At 41.3% G+C, this 24762-nt stretch overlaps 1 protein-coding gene across 3 annotated transcripts in view; it reads right to left on the minus strand.

Annotated features, from left to right (window-relative positions):
* The window catches only part of zdhhc17 (zDHHC palmitoyltransferase 17), a 151525-nt gene that overhangs the window by 62659 nt on the left and 64104 nt on the right, over positions 1-24762 (minus strand). For all 3 annotated transcript variants that reach the window (XM_073058760.1, XM_073058759.1, XM_073058758.1), the window contains exons 3-5: positions 23236-23358; positions 18730-18807; positions 7941-8085 (exon numbers count right to left, since the gene is read on the minus strand). In XM_073058760.1, coding sequence (XP_072914861.1) covers positions 7941-8085; positions 18730-18807; positions 23236-23358 — 346 coding nt within the window. The remainder of the gene's footprint in view (positions 1-7940; positions 8086-18729; positions 18808-23235; positions 23359-24762) is intronic.

The following is a 24762-nucleotide window of genomic DNA, read 5'->3' on the forward strand; positions in this document are numbered from 1 at the left end:
CTGTACATGCTCAAACAACAAGTGCTGGAAGAGCACTTCCCGGTTTTCGCGACTCGCAGTTGGTTGAATTCGTGCATGCAGAATTCGCGGATAAGGAGGGCCGATTGTATATATAATTTTTACAGCCAATTAAGCACTTTTGAAATATACTCTGGATGCACTTGTTATACCAAAAACATTGGAACCAGTCTGTGCACAGCAAGCAATCATAGAAATTGTAAATGTGACTGATTGAAGAGTAATCACAGGCTAGGATATTGGGGATTACATCCCATGAGGATCTCACATCTACGAGAAGATGAAAGGGCCTCGAAATCTCATTAGATAGATAGATAGATAGATAGATACTTTATTCATCCCCATGGGGAAATTCAACTTTTTTTTCCAATGTCCCATAAACTTGTTGTAGCAAAACTAATTACATACAATACTTAACTCAGTAAAAAATATGATATGCATCTAAATCACTATCTCAAAAAGCATTAATAATAGCTTTTAAAAAGTTCTTAAGTCCTGGCGGTTGAATTAAAAAGACAGGGTACATTGAAGGGTCATGTTAATCAACTTAAGCTGCAAGGAAGTTGCCAAGATCTACATGAGGAGAGGGGTCAATGCCATAATGTAAGGAGAGATGCTTCAATGATGGGGCAGTATGATCTTATTGCTTTGACCCATAAACGAGAGACATGAATTTAACTCTCACTTATCATCCCTGAAAATAACCCACCACTACACACTTATCATCAACAACTCCAGCTTCCCCAAAACATACTGGTGCAATTCTACACTGCCAATATAGAGAGCATCCTCACATCACCCATTACTGTCTGGTTTGGTGCAGCATTTTCTCATAATACAAGAAAAATACAGTGAACTGTCAGGTCAGTAGAAAACCTCACTGGATGCAGTCTATCATCACTGCAGGACTTGTATGTGTCCAGGACAAAGAAGCGGGCAGGAAACATGATTGCACACACAACCCACCCTTCAAAATGCCTTTTCCAAAAGCTCCCTTCTGTGAAGCACTACAGGGCTATCAAAACAGAAACTTCATGCCAACTGAAAGTTTCTTTTGGCAGGCAGTTAATCTGACTCATCATTCTAGTTAGCACTCACCCCACCCCGTCACTGCACTGTAAACACTTTAAACTACTTTTTATAATGCTGTTTACATTTTCAATATATACCGGTACTTATGTACATTTTATTCCATATCCATACTTTAACTACTAACTTTATTTTCATATAATTTTTTATTCTTTATTGAATATTGCTTTTTGCTGCAAGTCGCACCCTAACCAACTCAGCACAACAAATTCCTAATGTACGATTTGTTACGTACCCCATAACTGGGTCACTTACCAGCAAAGATAGAGAGGTCCGTTGAAGTCTGATGGTACTATTTTTTAACAGTATTTATTGATAAAAAGACACAAAATAATATCAATGCAAACATACAGATAATATACTTCGTCAATACTAAATCTAAAAGCGCGGGTATAATAATAATCAATAAGAAATAGCTCTATCGTTGTCTAGGGGATAATGTATTGCCCGATGGAAATATATAAGTCACTGTAGTTCATTCAAGCTGCAGCTCTTTGGTTGGAGAGAAAGACGGGTTAAAACTTGCCCGTTCCTTTTATAATGTCAATCCTTCGAGAGTTGTTGGGAGTTGAGTTCCCCGTTGTTAGCTAAAAACCGTCTTTCCGTGGCAAAGGTCACCGATTCCGGGCAAATGGAAGCGAACGCACGTGGCCTTCCACCAGCTTTCGCTTTTACGGGATCGCTAGCGTTTCTTCTGGTGAGTCTGAGGGGCTGTTCCCACAGACCGTCTTTTATCCTGACTCACAGGGTCTCAGATGTCAATCAGGTTGAGATGGTGATGCAATCCCTCCACCAGCCTCCCCCTCGGTTTATTGCCTGGAGCGTCGATGCATCATCCAGGATGCAATACACAAGTCCGTCTCCAAGAGACAATAGCCGGCATCAATGGGTCCGCCTCTCGGAGGCCAAGGCACATTCCAACGCCTTGTGGATTCGGCATGTCTTTCTCTCATTTCCTGGGTCTCCTAAATTGACTCAATAGTGATCTTGCGATTCTCACAAAGGAGGGGGCTACCCCGCACCCTTCGGCCCCTCAGAGCTGTGGTACATTCATAACAGATTCCTAAGTCAATGTACGTAGGAAGTAAAGTTGATCTTTGATTTAATGCTCAGACTGCAGGGTAGGAAAGGATTGGATACAGTGTAGCAGAGATGTTGGAATTACCTGTGCATGATTTATTTTTTAAAAATTCCACTAGCATAACAAAAATATTTTACACTGTACCTCGTAGCAGTACATACAGTGGAAATGTTCACAGTTCAAGTAAGGACCCTGACAGAATATAGAAAATGAAGCACAGTACAGCCCTTCAGACTATGATACTGTGCTGACCTTTTAACTTACTCAAAGATCAATCAAACACTTCCTTCCTCTAAAGCCTTCCAGCCTTCTATCATCCATGTTACTAAGATGCCCCTAACGTATTTGCCTCTACCACCATCCCTGGCGGCATGTTCCACACACTCACAATTCTAAGTGTGAGAAACCCTACCTCTGAAACCCCCCCCCCCCCCCACAGAACATCACAACACGGTACAGGCCCTTCAGCCCTCGATGATCTGAGGAACTTTTAACCTATTCTATGACCAATCTAATCCTTCCCTCCTACATAGCCCTCCATCTTTCTAACCTCTATATGCTCAAGGGTTTCTTAAATGCCCAATAATGTATCTGCCTCTACCAACACTACTGGCAGTGCAATCCACACGCTCAACAAAAACCCAAAAAAAACCCCAAAAATATCTCTGACATCCCCTAACCAATCACCTTAAAATTATGTCCCTTCATATTAGTCATTTCCACCCTGGGAGAAAGCAGTTTAATTGGTCATTGTAAATTGTCTTGTAGTTAGGCTATGGTTAAATAAATAGCTGGGTTGCTAGCTGGCATAGCTTGTTCGGCTGGAAAGGCCTGGTCTGCACTTTATCTCTAAATAAAGTAAAAAATTAAATAAAAAGTCACTGCTGTCCATTCAACTTATGCCCCTTATCACCTTATACACCACTATCAAAATGGTTTACTGTTAGATATGAAAACTACTCCACTGAAAGTGAAGTACAACATAGCCTTCCAGTGGAGTCAGTGTACAATTTCTATTTCAATTTGCTAATACTTAACTTCTCACTGATTAGTTTCTTGGAAAAGGAACTTCTGAAATTGCTTTGCTCCATTTTCACCTTTGATCCCATAAATTTGCATTGTGTAATCCTAATGTTATGCCCGCAGCCAAAAGGGACTCCAAAAATGCTGTTAATTCAGCCTGCTCCGCTAAAGCTTGGCTGGAATAATGCTATTAGGCTTTTACTCGATCAGGCAACTGTTGAGGAGTGGAGTACCTATACAACAGTGAAACAGTGACTCAAACCACACTAAGCTCATTGTGATAGAAATAATCCCAAACTCTTTGCATTACATTAATGTCACTATAGGTCTCGCTTAGCTTACAAATACCAGATGTAGAGCACCAGAATGGATTTTTCAGCCATATCTTGTGCCATACAAAAAGCAGGAAGAACTCAGGGGGTTGAATAGCATCAGTGGAGGAAAATGGACAGTTGATGCTTTGGGTTGAGACCCTTCAGCTAAATGCAAGTTGGAGAGGAACCTATCAGTGGTGATGTTTCTGAAGAATTCCTGCCTTATGACAGATATTCCCTTTCTCACATGGACCACTGTCCTCTCCTATCAGATTTCTTTTTCTTCAGCCCTTTACCATGGACTTTCTGTATTTAATCGCTATCTGAAGTAGAAATATCAAAGTTGTATTATACATGCATACTTTGACAATAAAATAAACCTTTGAACTTTTACCTCTTCCACCTATCACCACCCAGTTTCTTACTTCAAACCCTCCCTCCCCATCCACCTCTCCCTCATCTGGTTATCTACCAGCTTGGAACCCTTCCACTCCCCAACTGATGAAGGGTCTCTACCTGAAACATCATCTATTTATTTCCCTCCAATGATGTTGCCCGCGACCTGCTGCATTTCTTCACCTGTGCAAGAGTGGGGGGGGGGGGGGGAAGAAGTGCAAGAGCGGGGGCGAGAGAGGAGACAGACACTACAGATATCCCCTCTGCTCTCTCCACCCCTCTTACTTTACAACTCTAAAAGCATATACCGTAGATTCCGGACTACAGAGCGCACCTGATTAAAAGCCGCTGGCTCTAATTTTAGAAATAAAATCAATTTTTTAATTGTACAGGCCGCACCGGATTTCCGGCCGCACCGGATTTTCGGCCGCAGGTGTCCCACGTTGTAATATGAGATATTTACACAGAAAGATATTACACGTGTTGGGCTTCAAATTCTGCCCTGTGTTCGTTTTGGAAGAGAGACAACCAACACCAGATTATAGTGCAGCGTGGCTTTATTGCAGAACGTGTTCTGCCTTCCCCTTACATTCTGCTCTTATTTATACCCCTTTTTCCCCCAAACCAAACCCTCGCTACACATATTTGGTAAGGCTAAACTTTGTTATACCTATTTGGTAACATCGGACACTTGTGTCCTTATTGGCCCGATACCATTCACTCACGAGTTTTCCTGTTTTTTTGTTTACTGAATCGCTAGCAGTTTCAGTGCAGCGGAATCCTCAGTTTCGCTCCCTCCCTCCCTTGTACTGCTGTCTAATATCACGTGAGCCACTCCTGACCTGAAGCGGCAGTCCCAAATTAATCCTAACACACGTGAGGATTTTTTAAACTTTTAATTAAATCCGTATTTTAACATAAACAAATACATATTGCAAATGCTTTTTTTCGAACCGTGCCTGTAACACGGTTACTTTTAAAATACATACCTATCGGTAACACACAAATTACGTTGGGTATACTTTTTTACTGAACAGTGCATGAACAACATTCCAACATCTCCTAACGACTGGTTAAAAAAAATATATATACTGCAGCCTACCAGGAAAAGTTATTGATCGCCTTCTTCATCTTCCTCCTGCGCACTAAAACCATCAAAGTCCTCTTCTTCAGTGTCCGAATTGAACAACCTCAGGATCTCATCACTCACTTCAGTCTCTTCGTTGTCGCTCTCACTTGAGCGCACGCGATCCTCTTCATCACGCAGCAGTCCAGCCTTTCGAAACCCGTTGGTGATGGTGGATGTTGTGACATGGCTCCAAGCATTTAGGATCCACTGGCAGACTTGAGTTAAAGATGCTCTTCGCATGTGGCCTGTTTTGGTAAAGGATTTCTCGCCGCTCGTCATCCAAGTCTCCCACTCAATGCGTAGTGCCACTTTAAATGCCCGGTTCACGCTGATGTCCAGTGGCTGCAAATACTTCGTGGTGCCCCCAGGAATCACAGCTGGAATTGAGTTTGTACTCTTGATGGCAGCTTTCACTGAATCTGTTATATGAGCCCTCATGCTGTCCATAACGAGCAACGCTTTTTTTATGTGAAAAAATCCCCCCGGTCGCTTGGCGTAGCACTCTCTGAGCCAATCCTTCATTAGACTCTCCATCATCCAACCTTTCTTATTGACTTTCACCATGATTTCTTTTGGGAATTTTTCCTTTGGCATTGTCAGCCGCTTAAAAATCACCATCGGTGGAAGCTTTAGTCCGGATGCTGTGCAGCTCAGAACACAAGTAAAATGCGTTCTCTCATGGCCACTTGTTTTCAGTATGATGGACGAGTCACCTTTTTTATTAACAGTCCGAGTGAGAGGCAGGTCAAACGTCAAAGGTACTTCATCCATATTTATGATTTCATCTGGCCCGATGGAATTCTCCGCTATCTTTGTTTGAGTGAATGTGCGGAAGTTAGCAAGTTTTTCCTCATGGTCGGGAGGGAGCTGCTGACAGAGAGTCGTGCGTACCCTGATGGACAGGCCTTTTCGTCTCATAAATCTAAAACACCACGATGGCCCACCTCTAAAATCTTCGATTTTCATTTTGGTGGCGATTGCTTTAGCCTTCAGTCTGATCTGCACGGTGGAAACACCGCGGCCACCTGCTCTCTGTGTGTTAACCCAGTCTTCAAGAAAGTTTTCAAGTTCGGGCCATCTGCTATGATTACCTCTGAAAGCTTTTGTCGTCTTTTTGCATTGACTCAGTTCTTCACGCTAGCGTCTCCACCGTCTCACCATCGATTCATTTATGCCAAGATTACGCGCAGCAGCTCGATTTCCTTCTTCAACCGCCAGATTGATTGCCTTTAACTTAAAAGCTGCATCATATGCTTTTCTTCGAGTGTTTTCCATGTTGATGAGGGTGAGTACAAATGGCTGATTTACAATAATTTGTGAAGTGCGCTTGATTTATCGTACAATTTCATTGGACCTCTGTGAACTACTCATCAATTTTATTGGTCTACTGTTACGAGGTAAAATGTTTTGGCGGCATGAAAAAAATCCATTTATTAGCCGCACCGTATTAAAAGCCGCAGTGTTCAATGCTGTTCAAAGCATGGGAAAAAAGTAGCGGCTTATAATCCGACATCTACGGTAATTGTTTCCTTTTTCCCAGTTCTGATGAATAATCCTTGACCTGACACACAGAACATTTGTCACCCAATAGGTACTGCTTGACAGTTTCCTTGCTTTCAGCAGCTTACTTTTGTGCCAGATTTCCAGATTCTGCATTTTTTTGCTCCAAGGCACTGCCTCAAGAAGGCAACAACTATTATCGAAGATCCCCACCACCTGGGCTATACCACCTTCTCGCAGTTACCATTGGGCAGGAGGTACAGAAGCCTGAAGTCACACACCTACACTTATCAAATATTGAATGGCCTAAATAGAGAGGACGTCGAGAGGATGTAACCATTATTGGGAGAGTCTAGGACCAGATAGCATAGCTTCACAATACAAGGATAGAATAGAAATAAGAAGGAATTTCTTCAGCCAGCCAGTGGTGTACCTGTGGAATTAGTTGTACAGATGGCCAGGAAGCCAAGTCCCTGGGTATATTTAAAGTGAAGCTTGATAGGTTCTTGATTAGTAAGCTTGTTAAAGGTTATGGAGAGAACGCAGCAGAATGGGATTAAGAGGGATAATAAAGCAGCCATGATGGAACGATGGAGCACATTCAATGAGCTAAACAACCTAATTCTGCTCCTATGTCTTATGGTCACATTGGCAGGTTCAGGAATAGCTACGTCTCTTCAACACGTTGGGTTCTTGCACCAACAGGCAAAACCGTGATCATTATCAATGCAGGGGTGTCAAACTCATTTTAGGTCACGGGCCGGATTGAGCAAAATGCAGCTTCATGCGGGCCGGATCAGTCGGATGCGTGCGAACGCAGCTTTTGTTGCCTCCGTTTTTTCAGCCTGCTCTCATGTGTCTCAGTCTCTGCTATAACTACAAAGTGTTTCACTTTACAAATTCCGTTTCTTATGAAGAAGACTGCCGAGCAAGACTGCCGAATAAACACTAAAAACCCTGAAAACCTGGTACCTGAATAAATTCAGCATTAGCCATATCATATGCCATAGGCGCTTCGATTACTGGGGCCAGCTTTAATAGTAATTAGATATTATCTCGCAGGCCAAAGGTAATTCCACCGCGGGCCGGATTTGGCCTGCGGGCCTTGAGTTTGACATATATGATGTACAGCAAAACGTGACCACTACACACTGCAACACACTTTGTTCTGTTTTGTTCTAATTGTGTTTTCTTCTTCCATTCATAATTTTGTAGAATTCACATTTAATTTGCTTTTCTTGGATCTCTGATGCTATGTGCTGGTGATGCATGTGTCAACAAACTCAACTTAACATGAACATTTAAGATGGCAGTTAAAATGTCATTTTCTCCTGAAATCCTGTGTGCGAAGCAGCTCAGAGCAATAAATAATGGTAGGCTGAAAAATTACCTGCCCTTTTGCGATCAGGTAGGCAACAATGGATGTATGGCCAAACTGAGCAGCCAGGTGGATACAGCTACAACCTTCGCCATCAATCAGTGAGGGTTCCGCTCCATACTTCATTAGATGTACAACCATGGACAAATGGCCCTGCCTGCAAAGAGCACAATAGAATATTTTATATTAAACATGAAGAAGCTTCATCAAGGAGTTGCCCATATACAACATTTCCTTTTCTAAAAATTTGTCACATGTACTTCAAAACAACAAGTGAAATGTGTTATTTGCATCAAATTAAATCAGTGAGGATTATGTTGGGGCAAGTGCCATTATGTTTCCAGAGCACAACTCAATGATAACCCTAACCAGTACGCCTTTGGAAGCGGGAACAAACCAGAACACCCAGAGGGAAGCCATGCAGCCATGGAGAGAACATACAAACACCTTACACACAGAGTGGGAATCAAACCCTGATTGGTGTTCACTGGCATTGTAAAGCAACTGCGCTACTATGCAATGACTCCACAAGAACTCTAGGGGTGGACTTAAAGACTCATGTTGCCAATTGCAGTTCCATTCAAGAAATAAAACATGGAAGATAATAAAAGACTCTAAATAACTACACAGCTGTGGAAAGCAGATTATCTGTAATCAAAATAATTCTGCAGTTCAGCAATACAAACTTGACAGATCTTAAACAGGCTTCTCAGATCATTAACTCATTGCATGAAAATACTTAATTTTATTCATTCAGGAGATGTAGGCATTACAGGCTGAGCCAACATTTAAGTGTTCATCCCTAGTTACACTTGAAAGGATGGTGGTGAATTCCCTTCTTGAACCACTGCAGTCTTTGAAGTGTGGGTAAACCCACAGTGCTGTCAGGGAGAAAGTTCCAGGATATTGACCCAGTGATAGTGAAGTAACAGTGATATATTTCCAAGTTAGGCTGCTACATGACTTGACCTAGCTGGCAGAAGTGATGAGTTTGGGTTCCACAATAGTGTAACGGTAAGCGCAACAATTTACAGACCCATCGATCATCAGTTGGGGTGCAATTCCCACCAACATCTGTAAGGAGTTTGCACATTCTCCCATGACTGCATTAGTTTCCTCTGGCTCAACCAGTTTCCTTCCACATTCCAAAGATGGGTTAGGTTTAATAAGTTGTAGGCATGCTACGTTGGTGCCAAAAACAAGGCAACACATGTGGGCTGCCCCCCCAGCACATCTTCTGATTGTGTTGGTTGTTGACACAAAAGATGCATTTCACTGTATTTTTTGATGTACATGTGACAAATAAATCTAATCTTTAATCAGTCTTGGTGAGTTGCTGCAGTGCATTATGTAGATGGAGCAAACTGCCGTTAATGTGTATTGCTAGTGGAGTGAGTGAAAGGTTCTGGGTGGAATGTCTATCAAGTGGGCTGTTGCATCCTGCTTGGTATTGAGCTTCTTCAGTTATTTTATTTTTCTTTAGAAATAGAGTACAGCATTATGCCTTTCCGGCTGAATGAGAACTTGGATCTCCTCTGGGTTTGATCATTTTTGCTCGTTCATCTGCACTCTCACAAAACATACGTAGCAGGCCTCTAGCAGGTAATGAAGGATTTTCTTGTCAGAGCTTTTGCACACCATGTGATTTGCTTGCTAAACAACACTTTAAAAAGTCACTTTTCCTAATATCACAAACAAGAGAAAATCTGCAGATGCTGGACATCGGAGCCACACACACAAAATGCTGGGGGGACCCAAAAAGTTAACCGTACTTCTTTACATAGATGCTGCCTGGCCTGCTGAGTTCCTTCAGTATTATTGTGAATATTTTCCCAAATATCACTCCATTTCTTCCCACTTGCAAATTCTCCAGCAACTTTTGCATCACCGCAATACACGAAGGTAACAGCAGTTTCTGTATTGTACATAAATATTTCTCAAAGCCGCACGTTCCAGACCTCATAAGCTTTCAGTGTAGCAGTTTCTACTATTCCATTTAGCAATTTTGCTTTAAATGAACAAGCAGTTCTTTTGCGCTTCATCTTTGGAATTTGACATAGTGAATCAATAATTTCTTCAATTAAAACAGTATAAATAAGCCATTTCTAAAATCTGCAGACAAATCATCGCAAACTCCACGTTGTCAACACTGTCTGCTTCAGAAACCGGAAAGGAAATATGATTGTGTATGATCATTAAATATATTTAACATGCCAATGAGGTAGAGGGTAACAACCTTTAATGTGCAGTTTAAATTCCTTTATGCACTAGTAGAAAAAGATGTGTGTGCACACACACCTTAGAGAGAACATTGGCTTGGATATTATCCAGGTCTTGCTGCTTTTGGATATGGACTGTTTCATTTCAGTGATCACAAGTAATGCTGAACGTTGTGAAATCGTCAGTGAACACCTCTACTTCTGGCCTTATGACTGAAGGACAATCAGTGATGAAGAAACTGAAGATTGGGGCCAGGCCAGCACCCTGAGGAATTTTTTTTTTTAAATATCCTGAGACTGAGATGAAAACTTGAAAAGCAACTCATGTTATTAAAGACGCCACATTCTTCTGTGACTTTCTGCAGGCAGTTGAAAATTGTTCCGGTTATCCTCTTAAGTATGTTTCTTTTGAATTACTTTTGCTGCAATCTCCAGCTTATAAATTTCCTCTTGACAATGGACTTTGATTGTGAGATATGGTCAGTGATGTAATTTCAATGACTGAATGTGGAGCAGTAGCCATGAGCTCCAGTGGAGCAGTTAAGTGCAGCGACTTTAAGGGTTATCACCATGGTCAGAAATGCAGCAGGAAAGGTAGGATTCAAGTCAAGCTGAAGCGCAGAGGGACAAGACCTCCTCTACCCAGCATCTTGTTGGTGTATGTGCAATCACTGGAAAATAAGACTGACAAACTCCGGGTAAGGCTGCTGTATCGAAGGCAAATCTCAATTGTTTGCTGCACCAAGACTTGTCTATTAGTGGTGTTACGATCCAGCAACAATGAATATATAATTGAGACAGGTTTTTTTTATAGCAAATAAAACATTTATTAAACACTGCTCAAAAAAACCCCAAAAATAAACAAACGACTAACTTAATCGGAAATGGACTGCAATACAGCAGCTCGAACAGTTCTTAAAACGAAAAATGTGAATTCAGTTCTTTAAAGTAGTGGATGCAAAAGTCCAAATGATTTACACAGTCTGTTAGGAGAGACTTTTCTTGAAGCCTTAAATTCTCTTACGTGACGTTACTGCTAATCCCAGCCGAAGTACACCTTGCCCGAAGGATTTATGATGAAGGAAATAAAACGGCTTAAAGGCACTGACGTTTCCTTGGCAAAACCCTGCATCCAGCTCTTTCTGCTCTTTTAGCAGGAGCTATCTTGGATTGCAGGTTACTAATTCCTTCCGAAAGAGGATCAAGTAAGGTCTAACCTGTTTCACTGTCGACAACACCAACTTTCCTCGATTCTTTGGCTTCCTGAACTTCGATAAATCTTCACTCTCCGACTGGACTTTAACTGGCAGCGACTTTCAGAACTGCCAGCACAACAATTCTTACAGTAGAAATTAAAACTCCACTTTTAAAACGAAACTGCGTCAAAAAATCAAATACGCAGCAGAACGGAGTCACTGACGAATTAAACCATGAACTGACCTGCGTCACAGGGACAGGTTCTCCTTTTATACCCTGCTAAAACATGCCATCACAAGACCTCTCACTGGCGGGAAAATTAAATCACTCCACCATCACAAGACCACTATATCATGCCCAGCATAGCCTCAATTACATCCTGGTCATGTGACAGTCACAAGATACCCACAGGGTATGTAACAGCGGACACAACAGGTGCGGCAGTCAGACCAGAAGGTTTTCCAATTTTCAAACTGGATTGAACCCCAAACTCTGGTAAGGAAAAAGATAGAAGCCTGTGCTTTTTGGTCTATTCTCTTTGGTGCTCTGACACGGGAATTACGTCGACCTCTTGTTCCCCTGACTTCAAACACCTAACAATCAAATGTAGACAATTCTATTTGTTCGGGAGTTCTCGTCCGTGATCCTGATGGCAGTTTATATATCACCAGTGGCCGACTATAAGTAAGCACTCAAACACTGCACAATGCTGTCTGCAGACAAGAACAGCCCATCCCGACACATTTCAAATTACAGTCGGTGACTTCAACCAGGCTGGTTGTATTATCACCAGCATGTAACCTGTTACACCAGAGGTTCCAACACACAAAAATGCTACACTGTGATAAGGACTGCCTATTGTTCCTTTCCCACACCATATTTTGGCAAATTGAACCATCTGGCTGCACTCCTACCACCTGCATACAGACAGAGCCTAAAAAGCAACTAAGAAGTGGTCATGGGAGGCAGAGGAATGGTTACAGGATTGCCTTGAATCAGTGGACTGGGCAGTGTTCAAGCACTCATCTGAGAATCTGAATAACTACACCAGAGTTGTAACAGATTTTATTTTTTTAAAAATTGTAGATGTGTATGCCCCCACAAAATCATTCAGGATCTACCCCAATTCACAAAACTGTTCAGGGTCTACCCCAATAGAAACTCTGAATGAACCATGAAATCTGGAATTTGCTGAGGGCCAGATCAAGTCTGGAGACCAAGAATACTACAAGAGGTGTAGGTATGATCTCCGAAAAGCCATCTCATGGGTGAGGTGGAGATTCCGGACTAGACTGGAATCAACTAGGGATACCTGAGAGCTGTGACAGGGTTTGAATGCCATAACTTCCTACAAAGTTAAATCTAGCAACATGGGGGACAGCACACCTTCACTTCCAGATGAAATCAATGCCTTCTATGCTCACTTAGACCACCAGAATAAAGAGGAACCATCATGCACCCCCATGTCTCCCAATGATCCTTTGGTCTCAGTATCTGAAGATGACGTGCGGGCTGCCTTCAAGAGGGTGAATCTAAGGAAAGCATCGGTCCGAGCGGAGTACCTGGCCGAATACTAAAACCTGTGCTGACCAATTAGCTGGTGTGTTCAAGGATATCTTCTACCTATTGCTTCAGCAGTGTGTAATACCCACCTGCTTCAAGCAAGCTTCAATCGTACAGGTGCCCAAGAGTATTGCAACCTTCCAGTGACATTTACATTCAAAGTGATAGATGGATAGATACTTTACTGATCCCAAGGGAAGTTAAAATATCACAGTAACATTACAAGTGCACAGATATGCCCCATAACTCCACCACATAGAAGACTGTACTGGCAACACATGAAGGAGACTGGTAGAACACATGAAGGAGAGGCCTGCAAACTCCAAAGGAGCTCAGTCTCCTCAGGGAGTAGAGGCGACTCTGGCTCTTCTTGTACACAGCCTGTGTTGGTGCTCCACTCAAGTCTGTCACCCAGGTGCACCCCAGGTACTTGCAGGTCCTCACCACATCTACGTCTTCACCATCAATAGTAACAGGGAGCAGTGCAGGCTGAGTCTTCCATGAGTCCATCACCATCTCCTTTGTCTTACTAATGCTGAGCTGCATATGATTCAGCTTGCACCTTTTGACAAAGTCCTCCACAAGGGCCCTGTATTCATCCTCCCGTCCTTCGTTTACACATATAACCACTGCTGAGTCATCAAAGAATATCTGCAGATGACATGACTCAGTGTTGTATGAAGTGTAATGAGAGATTGGTGTTGAAACATATCAGCTCTTGTCTGAGTCGCAATTTGGATCCCCTCTAATTTGCCTACCAAAGCAACAGGTCCTCAGCAAATGCCATCTCATTAGCTTTTCACATAATCCTGGAACATTTGTACAGTAAAGATGCATACATCAGGATGCTCTCTATTGATTACAGCTCAGTATCTAATACCATCACCCCCTCAAAACTAATAAACTCTGAGACCTGGGCCTCAATACCCCCTTATACAATTGGATCCTGGATTTCCTCACTTGCAGACTCAGTGAGGCTTGCAAGACTCAGTTGTTTTTAATTGGCAAAAACAATTCCTCCACAATCTTCATCAGCACAGATCACCACAGCACTGTGTGCTTAGCCCCCTGCTCTACTCACTTTACACCTATGACTGTGCGGCTAACACTGCTCCAACACCATATTCAAGTTTACTGATGACACCACTGCTGTGGGCCATATCAAAGGTGGTGATGAATCTGCATACAGGAGAGAAATTGAAAGTTGGCTGAGTTATAACAACAATCTCTCACACAATATCAGCAAGATCAAGAAAATGATTGCAGACCTCAGGAGAGGGAAACCAGAGGTCCATGAGCCAGTACTCCTCGGAGGATCACAGGTGGAGAGGATCAGTAACTTTAAATTCCTGGGTGTGGCTACCTCCAAGGATCTGTCCTGGACCCATCATAAAAATATAATTGAGAAGAAAGCATAACAGTGCCTCTACTTCCTCAGGAGTCTGCGGAAATTTCAGCATGACATGAAAAACCATGACAAACTTCTATATATGTGTAGTGGAAAGTATATTGACTGGCTGTATCACAGCCTGGCAGGGAAACATTTGAGTGCAAAATCCTACAAAAGGCAGTGAATTCAGCCCAGTACACTACAGATAAACACCTCCCAATCATTGAGCACATCTACATGAAACACTGTCATATAAAAAAGCAGCATCCATCAACAGAGATTCTCACCACCCAGGTCATGCTCTTTTCTCACTGCTGCCATCAGGTAGAAGGTATTAGTGCCTCGGGACTTGTACCACCAGGTTCAAGAACAGTAAATACCATCAGGCTCTTGACGATAACTACATTCATCTATTGCGATGTTCCCACAACCAACGATCTCACTTTAAGGACTCGTTAGCTAGTTATTTCATGCTCTCATTATTTATTGCCATTTATTTATATTTGCATTTGCACAGTTTGTTGTCTTCTATGCTGTTATAAACATAGAAAACCTGCAGCACAATACAGGCCCATCAGCCCACAAAGTTGCGCCAAACATGTCTCTACCTCAGAAATTACTACGCTTACCTATAGCCCTAAGCTCCACGTACCTATCTAAAAGCCTCTTAAAAGATCCTATCATGTCCACCTTCACCACCATTGCCAGCAGCCCATTCCAGGCACTCACCACTCTGAGTAAAAAATTTAACCCTGACATCTCCTCTGTACCTACTTCCCAGCACCTTAAACCTGTGTCTTCTTGTGGCAACCATTTCAGCCCTGGGAAAAAGCCTCTGACTATCCACATGATCAATGCCTCTCATCATCTTATACACCTCTATCAGGTCACCTCTCATCCTCCTTCGCTCCAAGGAGAAAAGGCCGAGATCACTTGACCTATTCTCATAATGCATGCTCCCCAATCCAGGCAACATCCTTGTAAATCTCCTCTGCACTCTTTCTATGGCTTCCACATCCTTCCTGGAGTGAGGCGACCAGAACTGAGCACAGTACTCCAAGTGGGGCCTGACCAGGGTCCTTTATAGCTGCAACATTACCTCTCAGCTCTTAAATTCAATTCCACGATTGATGAAGGCCAATATACTATACGCCTTCTTAACCACAGAGTCAACCCTACACAGCTGCTTTGAGCATCCTATGGACTCGGACCCCAAGATCCCTCTGATCCTCCACACTGCCAAAAGGCTTACCATTAATATTATATTCTGCCATCATATTTGACCTACCAAAATGAACCACCTCACACTTATCTGGATTGAACGCCATCTGCCACTTCTCAGCCCAGTTTTGCATCCTGTCAATGTCCCGCTGTAACCTCTGACAGCCCTCCACACTATCAACAACACCTCCAACCTTTGTGTCATCAGCAAACTTACTAACCCATCCCTCCACTTCCTCATCCAGGTCACTTATAAAAATCATGAAGAGTAAGGTCCCAGAACAGATCCCTGAGCCACACCACTGGTCATCGACCTCCATGCAGAATATGACCCATCTACAACCACTCTTTGCCTTCTGTGGGCAAGCCAGTTCTGGATCTACAAAGCAATGCCTCCTTGGATCCCATGCCTTCTTACTTTCTCAATAAACCTTGCATTGTACCTTGCTGAAATCCATATACACTACATCTACTGTTCTTCCTTCATCAATGTGCTTAGTCACATCCTCAAAAAATTCAATCATGCTCGTAAGGCATGACCTGCCCTTGACAAAGCCATGCTGACTACTCCTAATTATATTATACCTCTGTAAATGTTCATAAATCCTGCCTCTCAGGACCTCCTCCATCAACTTACCAACCACTGAGGTAAGACTCACTGGTCTATAATTTCCTGGGCTATTTCTACTCCCTTTCTTGAATAAAGGAACAACATCTGCAACCCTCCAATCCTCCAGAACCTCTCCCATCCCCATTGATGATTCAAAGATCATCCCCAGAGGCTCAGCAATCTCCTCCCTCGCCTCCCACAGTAGCTTAGGGTGCATTCTGTCCGGTAATGGTGACTTATCCAACTTGATGCTTTCCGAAAGCTCCAGCACATCCTCTTTCTTAATATCTACATGCTCAAGCTTTTCAGTCTACTGAAAGTCATCACTACAATCACCAAGATCCTTTTCCATAGTGAATACTGAAGTAAAGTATTCATTAAGTACCTCTGCTATTTCTTCTGGTTCCATACACACTTTCCCACTGTCACACTTGATAGGTCCTGTTCTTTCACATCTTTTGCTCTTCACATACTTGTAGAATGCCTTTGGGTTTTCCTTAATTCTGCCCGCTAAGGCCTTCTCATGGCCCCTTCTGGCTCTCCTAATTTCCTTCTTAAGCTTCTTCCTGTAGCCTTATAATCTTCTAGATCTTTAACATTACCTAGCTCTCTGAACCTTTTGTAAGCTTTTCTTTTCTTCTTGACTAATTTATTACAGCCTTTGTACACCATGGTTTCTGTACCCTACCATAACTTCCCTGTCTCATTGGAACGTACCAATGCAGAACTCCACACAAATATCCCATTGCCACATTTTTTCTGTACTTTTCCCTGAGGACATCTGTTTCCAATTTAAGCCTCCAATTTCCTGCCTGATAGCCTCATAATTCCCCTTACTCCAATTAAACGCTTTCCGAACTTGTCTGTTCCTATCTCTCTCCAATGCTATAGAAAAGGAGATAGGATTATTATCACCATCTCCAAAATGCTCTCCCACTGAGATCTGACACCTGACCAGGTTCGTTTCCCAATATCAAATCAAGTACAGCCTCTCTTCTTGTAGGCTTATCTATATACTGTGTCAAGAAACCTTCCTAAACACACCTAACAAACTCCATCCCATCTAAACTCCTTGCTCTCGGGAGATACCAATTGATATTTGGGAAATTAAAATCTCCCATCATGACAACTCTGTTATTATTACACCTTTCCAGGATCTGTTTCCTATCTGCTCCTCAATATCCCCAATACTATTGGGCGGCCCATAAAAAAACACCCAGTAAAATTATTGACCCCTTCCTGTTCCTAACCTCCACCCACAGAAGCTCTGTAGACAATCCCTCCATGGCATCCACCTTTTCTGCAGCCGTGACACTATCTCTGATCTACAGTGCCATGCCCCCACCTCTTTTGCCTCCCTCCCTGTCCTTCCTGAAACATCTAAAACCCGGCACTTGAAGTAACCAATCCTGCCCCTGAGCCATCCAAGTCTCTGTAATGGCCACCACATCATATCTCCATGTACTGATCCACGCTCTAAGCTCATTCGCTTTGTTCACAACACTCCTTGCACTAAATCAGATACATCTCAAGCCTTCGGTCTGAGCGCATCCCTTCTCCATCACCTGCCCATCCTCCCTCTCATTGATCCAGTTTACAGTTACTATTCTATAGATTTGCTGAGTATGCCCACAGGAAAAAGAATCTCAGAGTTGTATATGGTGACATGTATGTACCCTGATAAAAATTTTTACTTTGAACTATTACAGCCAGACCATAGCTTATCAAGGCCACATACAGATTTGTATCAAGGGTTAATAAACTGAGATCCTTTTTATAACTTCCCATATCAGGCAAAAGCTTATAAATCAACTGCTAAAAAAGGTCTCACTTGTTAAGTTGCCAAGAGCCTTTCCAGATCACAAAGAATTCCTCTATGGGGGTACAATTATTTCTATTCCTTAAAAAATGGATTAAATCCAATAAAAGAAAGGTATTATCCCAATCTACCCAAAGTGATCAGAAAGTGAAACTCAAAGTCAGAGCAAATAGAACATGAAAGAAGTGGAAGCATGGTAAGATACTTCAATGGATTAGGCTGGCTTAACAAAATGGCCTTATTTCTGTGTAATGTATTGTATGCACGCCTTCAAATGTTTCAAACCGATAAACAATTTGGTGAAATATTTACCATTGTAAAAAAAAACACATTTGAAGACTTGCACAAAACATATGTTTCTAGCGAGGGTCAAAACAGACGGGTCAGTTATAGATTGTTTAAGGCCGGATTCTGTTTTTAATTTTGGATATATGTATTACAGCGCCAGCGACCCGGGTTCAATTCCATCGTTCTCTGTAAAGAGTTTGTACATTCCTCCCATGACCACGTGGGTTTTCTCTGGGTGCTCTGGTTTCCTCCCACATTTTAAAGATGTACAGGTTAGTAGGTTAGTTGGTCATGGGTGAACTAAGTTGCACAGACTTCACTGGGCCTGAGAGTCTGTTACTGTGCTGTACCTCGAAATAAAATTAAAATATACATCTCAAAGCAATCCAGGCTGTTTCCACGATTTTGATGCATGGGTTCCATAATGTGGCTTATCACTACCAAAAGCCCAGGATTAGTTCTCTGAGGAAGTACAAGAGCACATGAACCTTTACCTTGTTGCCCAGTGCAGAGGGGTGGAATTCAGGTCTCCTCCCAGCTGATCCACAATCGCACCTTTAGAAATGTAATATCTGAAAAAGAGTAAATAATGATTGCATCAGCAGGACTAGGCTGCACTAGAGAAACACTCATCCAAACATCTTTGACTCAACTAATTCACAGGACGTTTCAAGCTGCAAGGCATTAAAAATAGGTTAAGTTGCTATGGAATCAGTTGATGCATTTTGTCCTTGATGCCATTCAGGATTTAATGTGTATACATCTTTAACCACACATTATCCCGACAAACAAGACCAAGAAAAAAAACTTTCACATGGATCTTAGAAGCAGAACTGTCACTGTAATTTTCAAAGATTAATAGAGGTTAGAGCCAGTGACCTGGGTTCAATTCTGCCATTATCAGTATGTTCTCTCTGTGACTGCATGGTTTTCCATTGGGGGCTCCGATTTCCTCTCACATTCCAAAAATGCACGGTTTAATAGGTTAACTGGGTGCAAATGGGCTGGCAGACCCTGTTACCATGTTATATCTATAAACAAATTTTTTAAAATTGCTCTCAAGGAGAAATATTAGAATATTTCACGACATACTCTTTTAAAGACTATGAGTAATGAAGCATTATACTACTGGAAATAAAATGTCCCAGCACACCATGGACACTATCCCTCCTTGCAAGAACGTTAATAATTTATTTGTTGGATGTATATAAAATTACGCGGGGCACAGAAACTATGAACACCTATAGATTTTTACCATTTGTTGGGGAGCTAAATACTACAGGATTAAGGTGAAAAATGTAGAATTTATTACCACAGGCAGCTGTGGAGTCTGGGTCATCGGGTGTATTTAAGGCAGAGCTTGATAGGTTCTTGATTGGGTACGGCATCAAAGGTTACGGGGAGAAGGCCAGAGAGTGGGGCTAAGAAGGGAGGAAAATTGATCAGCCATGACTGAACGACAGAGCAGACTTGGTGGGCCAGATGGCCTAATTCTGTTCCTAAGTCTTATGGTCTTAATATGAAATATTCAAAAGGGACCTAAAGAGACCAAATAGAAGGTGGTGCGTGTATGGAATAGCTGCCAGAGAGAGTGGATGAGATAGGTAAATTAACAACATTTCCAAGATATTTGGATAAGCACATGGATAGGAAGGTTTCTGAGTGATATGGGCCAAACACGGAACAATCAGGAATTGCCTGATAGGGACTGTAGTCAGCATGGACAAATTGGACCAAAAGGCCTGTTTCCATGAGATTACTCTGTGACTTAAATGTATGTAAACTGGCTGGCATGTTCATTTCTGGGACGACGATCAAACACTGGGTGATAGTGAACAGACTCAGTTACAGTACAGGCTCACAACAAGCCAATGAACAAACAAGACTGCAGTCCAAGGAGTTTGGATGATCAAATTTCAGGTCCCAATGAAGAAGGGATAGTCATTTTATCCACTGTGCTAATATGCTCAATCCTGGATACAAAATATCTGTTAAAAAAAAGTACAGTACAAGAAGATTGTGATAAAATTCTGATGAAAATAAATATTCTGGATAGACATAAAATCAATCTATTACTAGACGGAAAACATTGTACACTGAAAAATTAAAGGAAGGAAAGAAGAGTATTTTAAAATTAACAACCTTAATATGAAATAAACTGGAAAATCTAAAAACAACCCCTCCCTAAGAGTAACCTCGCTGCTGTAGTTCATGGTGCCTTGTGGTTTGGCGTGTCAAAGACTGCATGAGATGAAGCATTCTTAACTTTGCTTATACAAATAACCCAGACAAATAGTGAACCTGGCACTACTGACATGATTTGGGATTCAGAAGTCCAACCATAAGACAGAGGAACAGAATTAGGCCCATCCAGTCTGCTTCCCCATTTCATCATGGTAGAGTTGTATTTCCTTTCAACCCTATTCCCTTCCTATTCCTATTTCCTTTCCTCCCTTCTTCTCATAAATTTTGACATCCTTACTAATTAAGAAGGTATCAGCCTAAGATTTGAATAGACCTAATGACTTGGTCTCTACAGTTGTCAGTGGCAATGAATTACATAGATTCATTACCCTGTTTTGAGCTGTTTTGGGTCCCTTTTGTAAGAAGGGATGTGCAGACATTGGAAAGGATCCAGAGTAGGTTTACAAGAATGATTCTGGGAATCAAAGGATTAACATATGAGAAACACTTGATCGAGTGGATGTGGAGAAGATGTTTCAGTAGTAGTAGAGTCCAGGACTAAAAGGCACAGCCTCAGAATACAAGGATGTCCCTTCCAAAGAGAGATGAGCAGGAATTTATTTAGCCAGAAGCCAATGAATATATGGAAATCATTGGCACAGATGGGTGTGGAGGACAAATCATTGGATGTATTTAAAGTAGAAGTTGATTGCAGAATAGGGTTGAGAGGAACTAATAAATCAGCCATGATCAAATGGTGGAGCAAGATCAATGGGCCACATAGCCTAATTCTGTTTCTGTGCCTCATGTCTTTATGAACTTTTGGAGAAAGACCAGTTGGAAATATGAGCAGACTGTGACAGATGGAGTTTAATCCAGCAAGTGTGAGGTGATGCATTTTGAGAAGTCAAATTGAAGAGAGAAGTATTCAGTAAAATGCCCTTGAGAGCAAGAATGTACATGGGAATCTTGGGGTGCAAGTGCATAGCTCCTGAAAGTGGCACCATAAATGGACAGGGTGGCAAAGGCCGCAAATGCTGTGCTTGCTTTCATTAGTCAAAACATTAATTATAGAAGGTGTTAAGTATAAAACATTAGTTATGCCACATTTGAAGTACAGTTTCTGTTTATTTGCATTTTGTTAAATTTCAGTTTGTCTCAGTCTCTTTAATTGCCCTTGAGAAGATGGTGGTGAGCTGCCTTCTTGAACCGCTGCAGTCCCTGAGGTGTGGGTACCCACAGAGTTGTTAAGGAAGGAGTTCCTTAAATTAGGATTTTAACCATAATGATTAATTCTCCCTGATATTTAAAGATTAACTTTATTTGTCAAATGTACATCAAAACATGCAGTGAAATGCATTGTTTGAGTCAACAACAATACAGTCTGAGAATGTCCTAGGATTCTTGCACCAACATAGCATGCTCACAACTCACTAACCCTAACCAGTAACATTTTTGGAACATCAAGATATTTTAGCTATCTTTAAATGTGGATAAATCCCCAGGCCTGATGAAATGTATCCCAGCCTGATATAAAAGTCAAAAGAAATGAATGAATGGGGCTCTGATATGGAATGAGCTGCCAGAGGAAGTGGTAGAGGTAGATACAATTACAACATTTAAAAGATTTTTGGACATTTTCACAGATAGGAAAGGTTTAGAGGTCTATAGTCCAAAAGCAGGCAAATGGGACTAGCTGAGGAAGATGCTTTGAACATGTTAGGTCAATGGCCTGTTTCCATTTTGTATAACTATGATTTTAACTTCTGGTGTGACTTGTAAACCTACACCATTGTCCATATTCTATGTCATGTTTCTGGATAATTTTTGATTCAGTTTTTTTATTACCAGATATTATATAAAAAAGGATTTAATGCTTAAAAAAAGGATCTAGTGCTTTCTCGGAGTATATGACGATTTTAACTGACGTTTCAATGACGAACTCCACCATATTCATCAGGGATGATGCTTAGGCCTGTCTAGTCCAGTGGTATATATACTCGACTTTCGATGTCCATCCCTCCTGATTGGCTAGTTCTCAATCAATCAGGTTTCTGCTGTCCTGCCTTGTTTAAAATCATATTCCAGTTCTTACTTAGAGTGAGACCTTCATCTCTGTTGAAATTCTTATTCTCTACTCTTATTTCAATGGTTTGCTTCACCAGGCAGTCCCAAAAACCATAGTTTTGTACCGAAATAAATCCCGTGGTCATTGCATATGCAACGTTCTGCTGCCACCAGTTGCTCCAAGTAACTCATATAGATACACTTCCTATGCTCCTTGATGCTGGTTTCAACCATGCGCTCCATCTGGCCAATATTACATATTATATTAGAGATATTATATAATCTGTGAATCCAAGATTGCAATTTATAATGCGGCAGAAATGGACAGAAAGCAGGTTTCACTTAAACACACCAGATTCAGTAACAGTGAAACATGATCTTGGATGAGACATTCAAAGTTGAAAGTAAATTTACTATCAAAGTATGCAAACATCATCACCTATGACCTTGAGGTTCGTTTTCTTGCAGCGATTTAAAGGAAAATATAGAAATGCAAAAGAATTTATGAAAAACAAAGATTGACAAACAATGATTGTTCAAAAGAAGACAAATCGTGCAAGCAATAAAAAAGTGAATAAATAATACTCAGCTGTAGTCTTTAAAAGTGGGTCTATAGGTTCCATGTAAACCAGACCATGATCAAGCCTCGATTTGCTAATGGACACACTGTTGTTTAATAACTATTTAATGTATTTTTAACAATTATGCAATGACAGTTTCAAGTAAAATTTATGACCTTAAAGACCTACCTGCTCAGATCAATTCTATTATTGATAGCAGCCCAGTGAAGAAGCGTTACATTTTCTTTATCAGGTTGCCGTACATCATAACCTGCCTCCACAAGCTCTCGACAGCGGTCAAATATTCCATACCTACGAAGGAAGGAAAATAACATGGCTCTGCAAGTCTATTCATTGTGCTTTTTGTAAGCTTTCTGTAAATCCTGAAGCATAATTAATTTCCTTCTTACTTCTCTGCACATTTGCACAAATTACTGTGAAGATTACATATTTTCAAACGTACAGTTTAAAATCTGAGTCAGTTAGACCGTGAAATTTCTGAGCTCGATCACTCAAAAATATTGAGGTGATCCTCTTGGTGGGCGAGGGGTAGGTTATAACTGGCATCTTAATACTTGGGTTAGCATACATTGCAGAAAAAGGCTAAAGGATGGATGAACGTGGGACACTGTCATTATTGACAGCATCCACACGTTACTGTCTGGTTTGGTGCAGCATCCTTACACAATATAAGAAATCTACAGAGAACTGTCAGGTCAGCAGAAAAGGTCATTGGCTGCAGTCTACCATCACTGCAGGACTTGCATGTGTCCAGGACAAAGAAGTGGGCAAGAAAAATAACTGCAGACACTACCCACCCAGCAAACTGCCTTTTGCAAAAGCTCCCTTCTGGAAAGCACTATAGGGCTATTAAAACAAAAGATTCATGCCATCATAAAAGTTTGTTCCCCTAGAAAGTTAATCTGAACAACCATTTGTTACCCACCCCCTAATTCTCTATTACCTCTGTACTGTACAGTAAACATTTTAAACCATTTGTTACAATGCTGTTTACATTGCTGGTATCTATGTATTATGCACAATTTATTCTGTATTCATCAATAACCTTTTTTAAAAATATTTTTTCTTTATAACTGTTGAATGTTGTATTTTGTTTCATGTCGCACCAATACACCAGAGCATTTTCTAATACTTGTAAATCTATACAGTGAATAAAGGTGATCCTTGATCAGGGATTTCTGCCTCCAATTTGTTATCCATCGCCAGATACTATAAACTGCATACAGGTGGTCAGAGCTTGCCTTTGCTCTAATATTCCAAGCCTACTCTTACTCATTCCACCAACACTCATAGCTTAAGCTCACAAACACTTTTGCTAAGTATTATGAGGTTATGCAACCCATAATACTGCTCTTAAGGATCATTCCACACAGAATGAGAAACAGAATTTTTTTCATAAAAGGACATTATTAACCTCATTACATGTACACATGAGTATATAGAAAACAGCATAGGAATAACAAAGAAACACATCACTCATCCTAGATGAAGTACTCCATGCCAGGAATTATGTTTTTATGCCAGCAACTCTCACCTTCTTCAGTTCTCAATGTAAACCGATCCTTCACAAATTTCTCCAACAGGCAGTTAACCAACTTCACTTAAATGTTCTGGACACTATTAGCTTCAATGACTAGTCAGGCAGCATCGGAGGCTGTGATCTTATAGAGATGTAAAAAATCACGAAGGGCATAG

The sequence above is a fragment of the Hemitrygon akajei genome, chromosome 10 (assembly GCF_048418815.1).
Source record: "Hemitrygon akajei chromosome 10, sHemAka1.3, whole genome shotgun sequence".
Classification (NCBI taxonomy): domain Eukaryota; kingdom Metazoa; phylum Chordata; class Chondrichthyes; order Myliobatiformes; family Dasyatidae; genus Hemitrygon; species Hemitrygon akajei.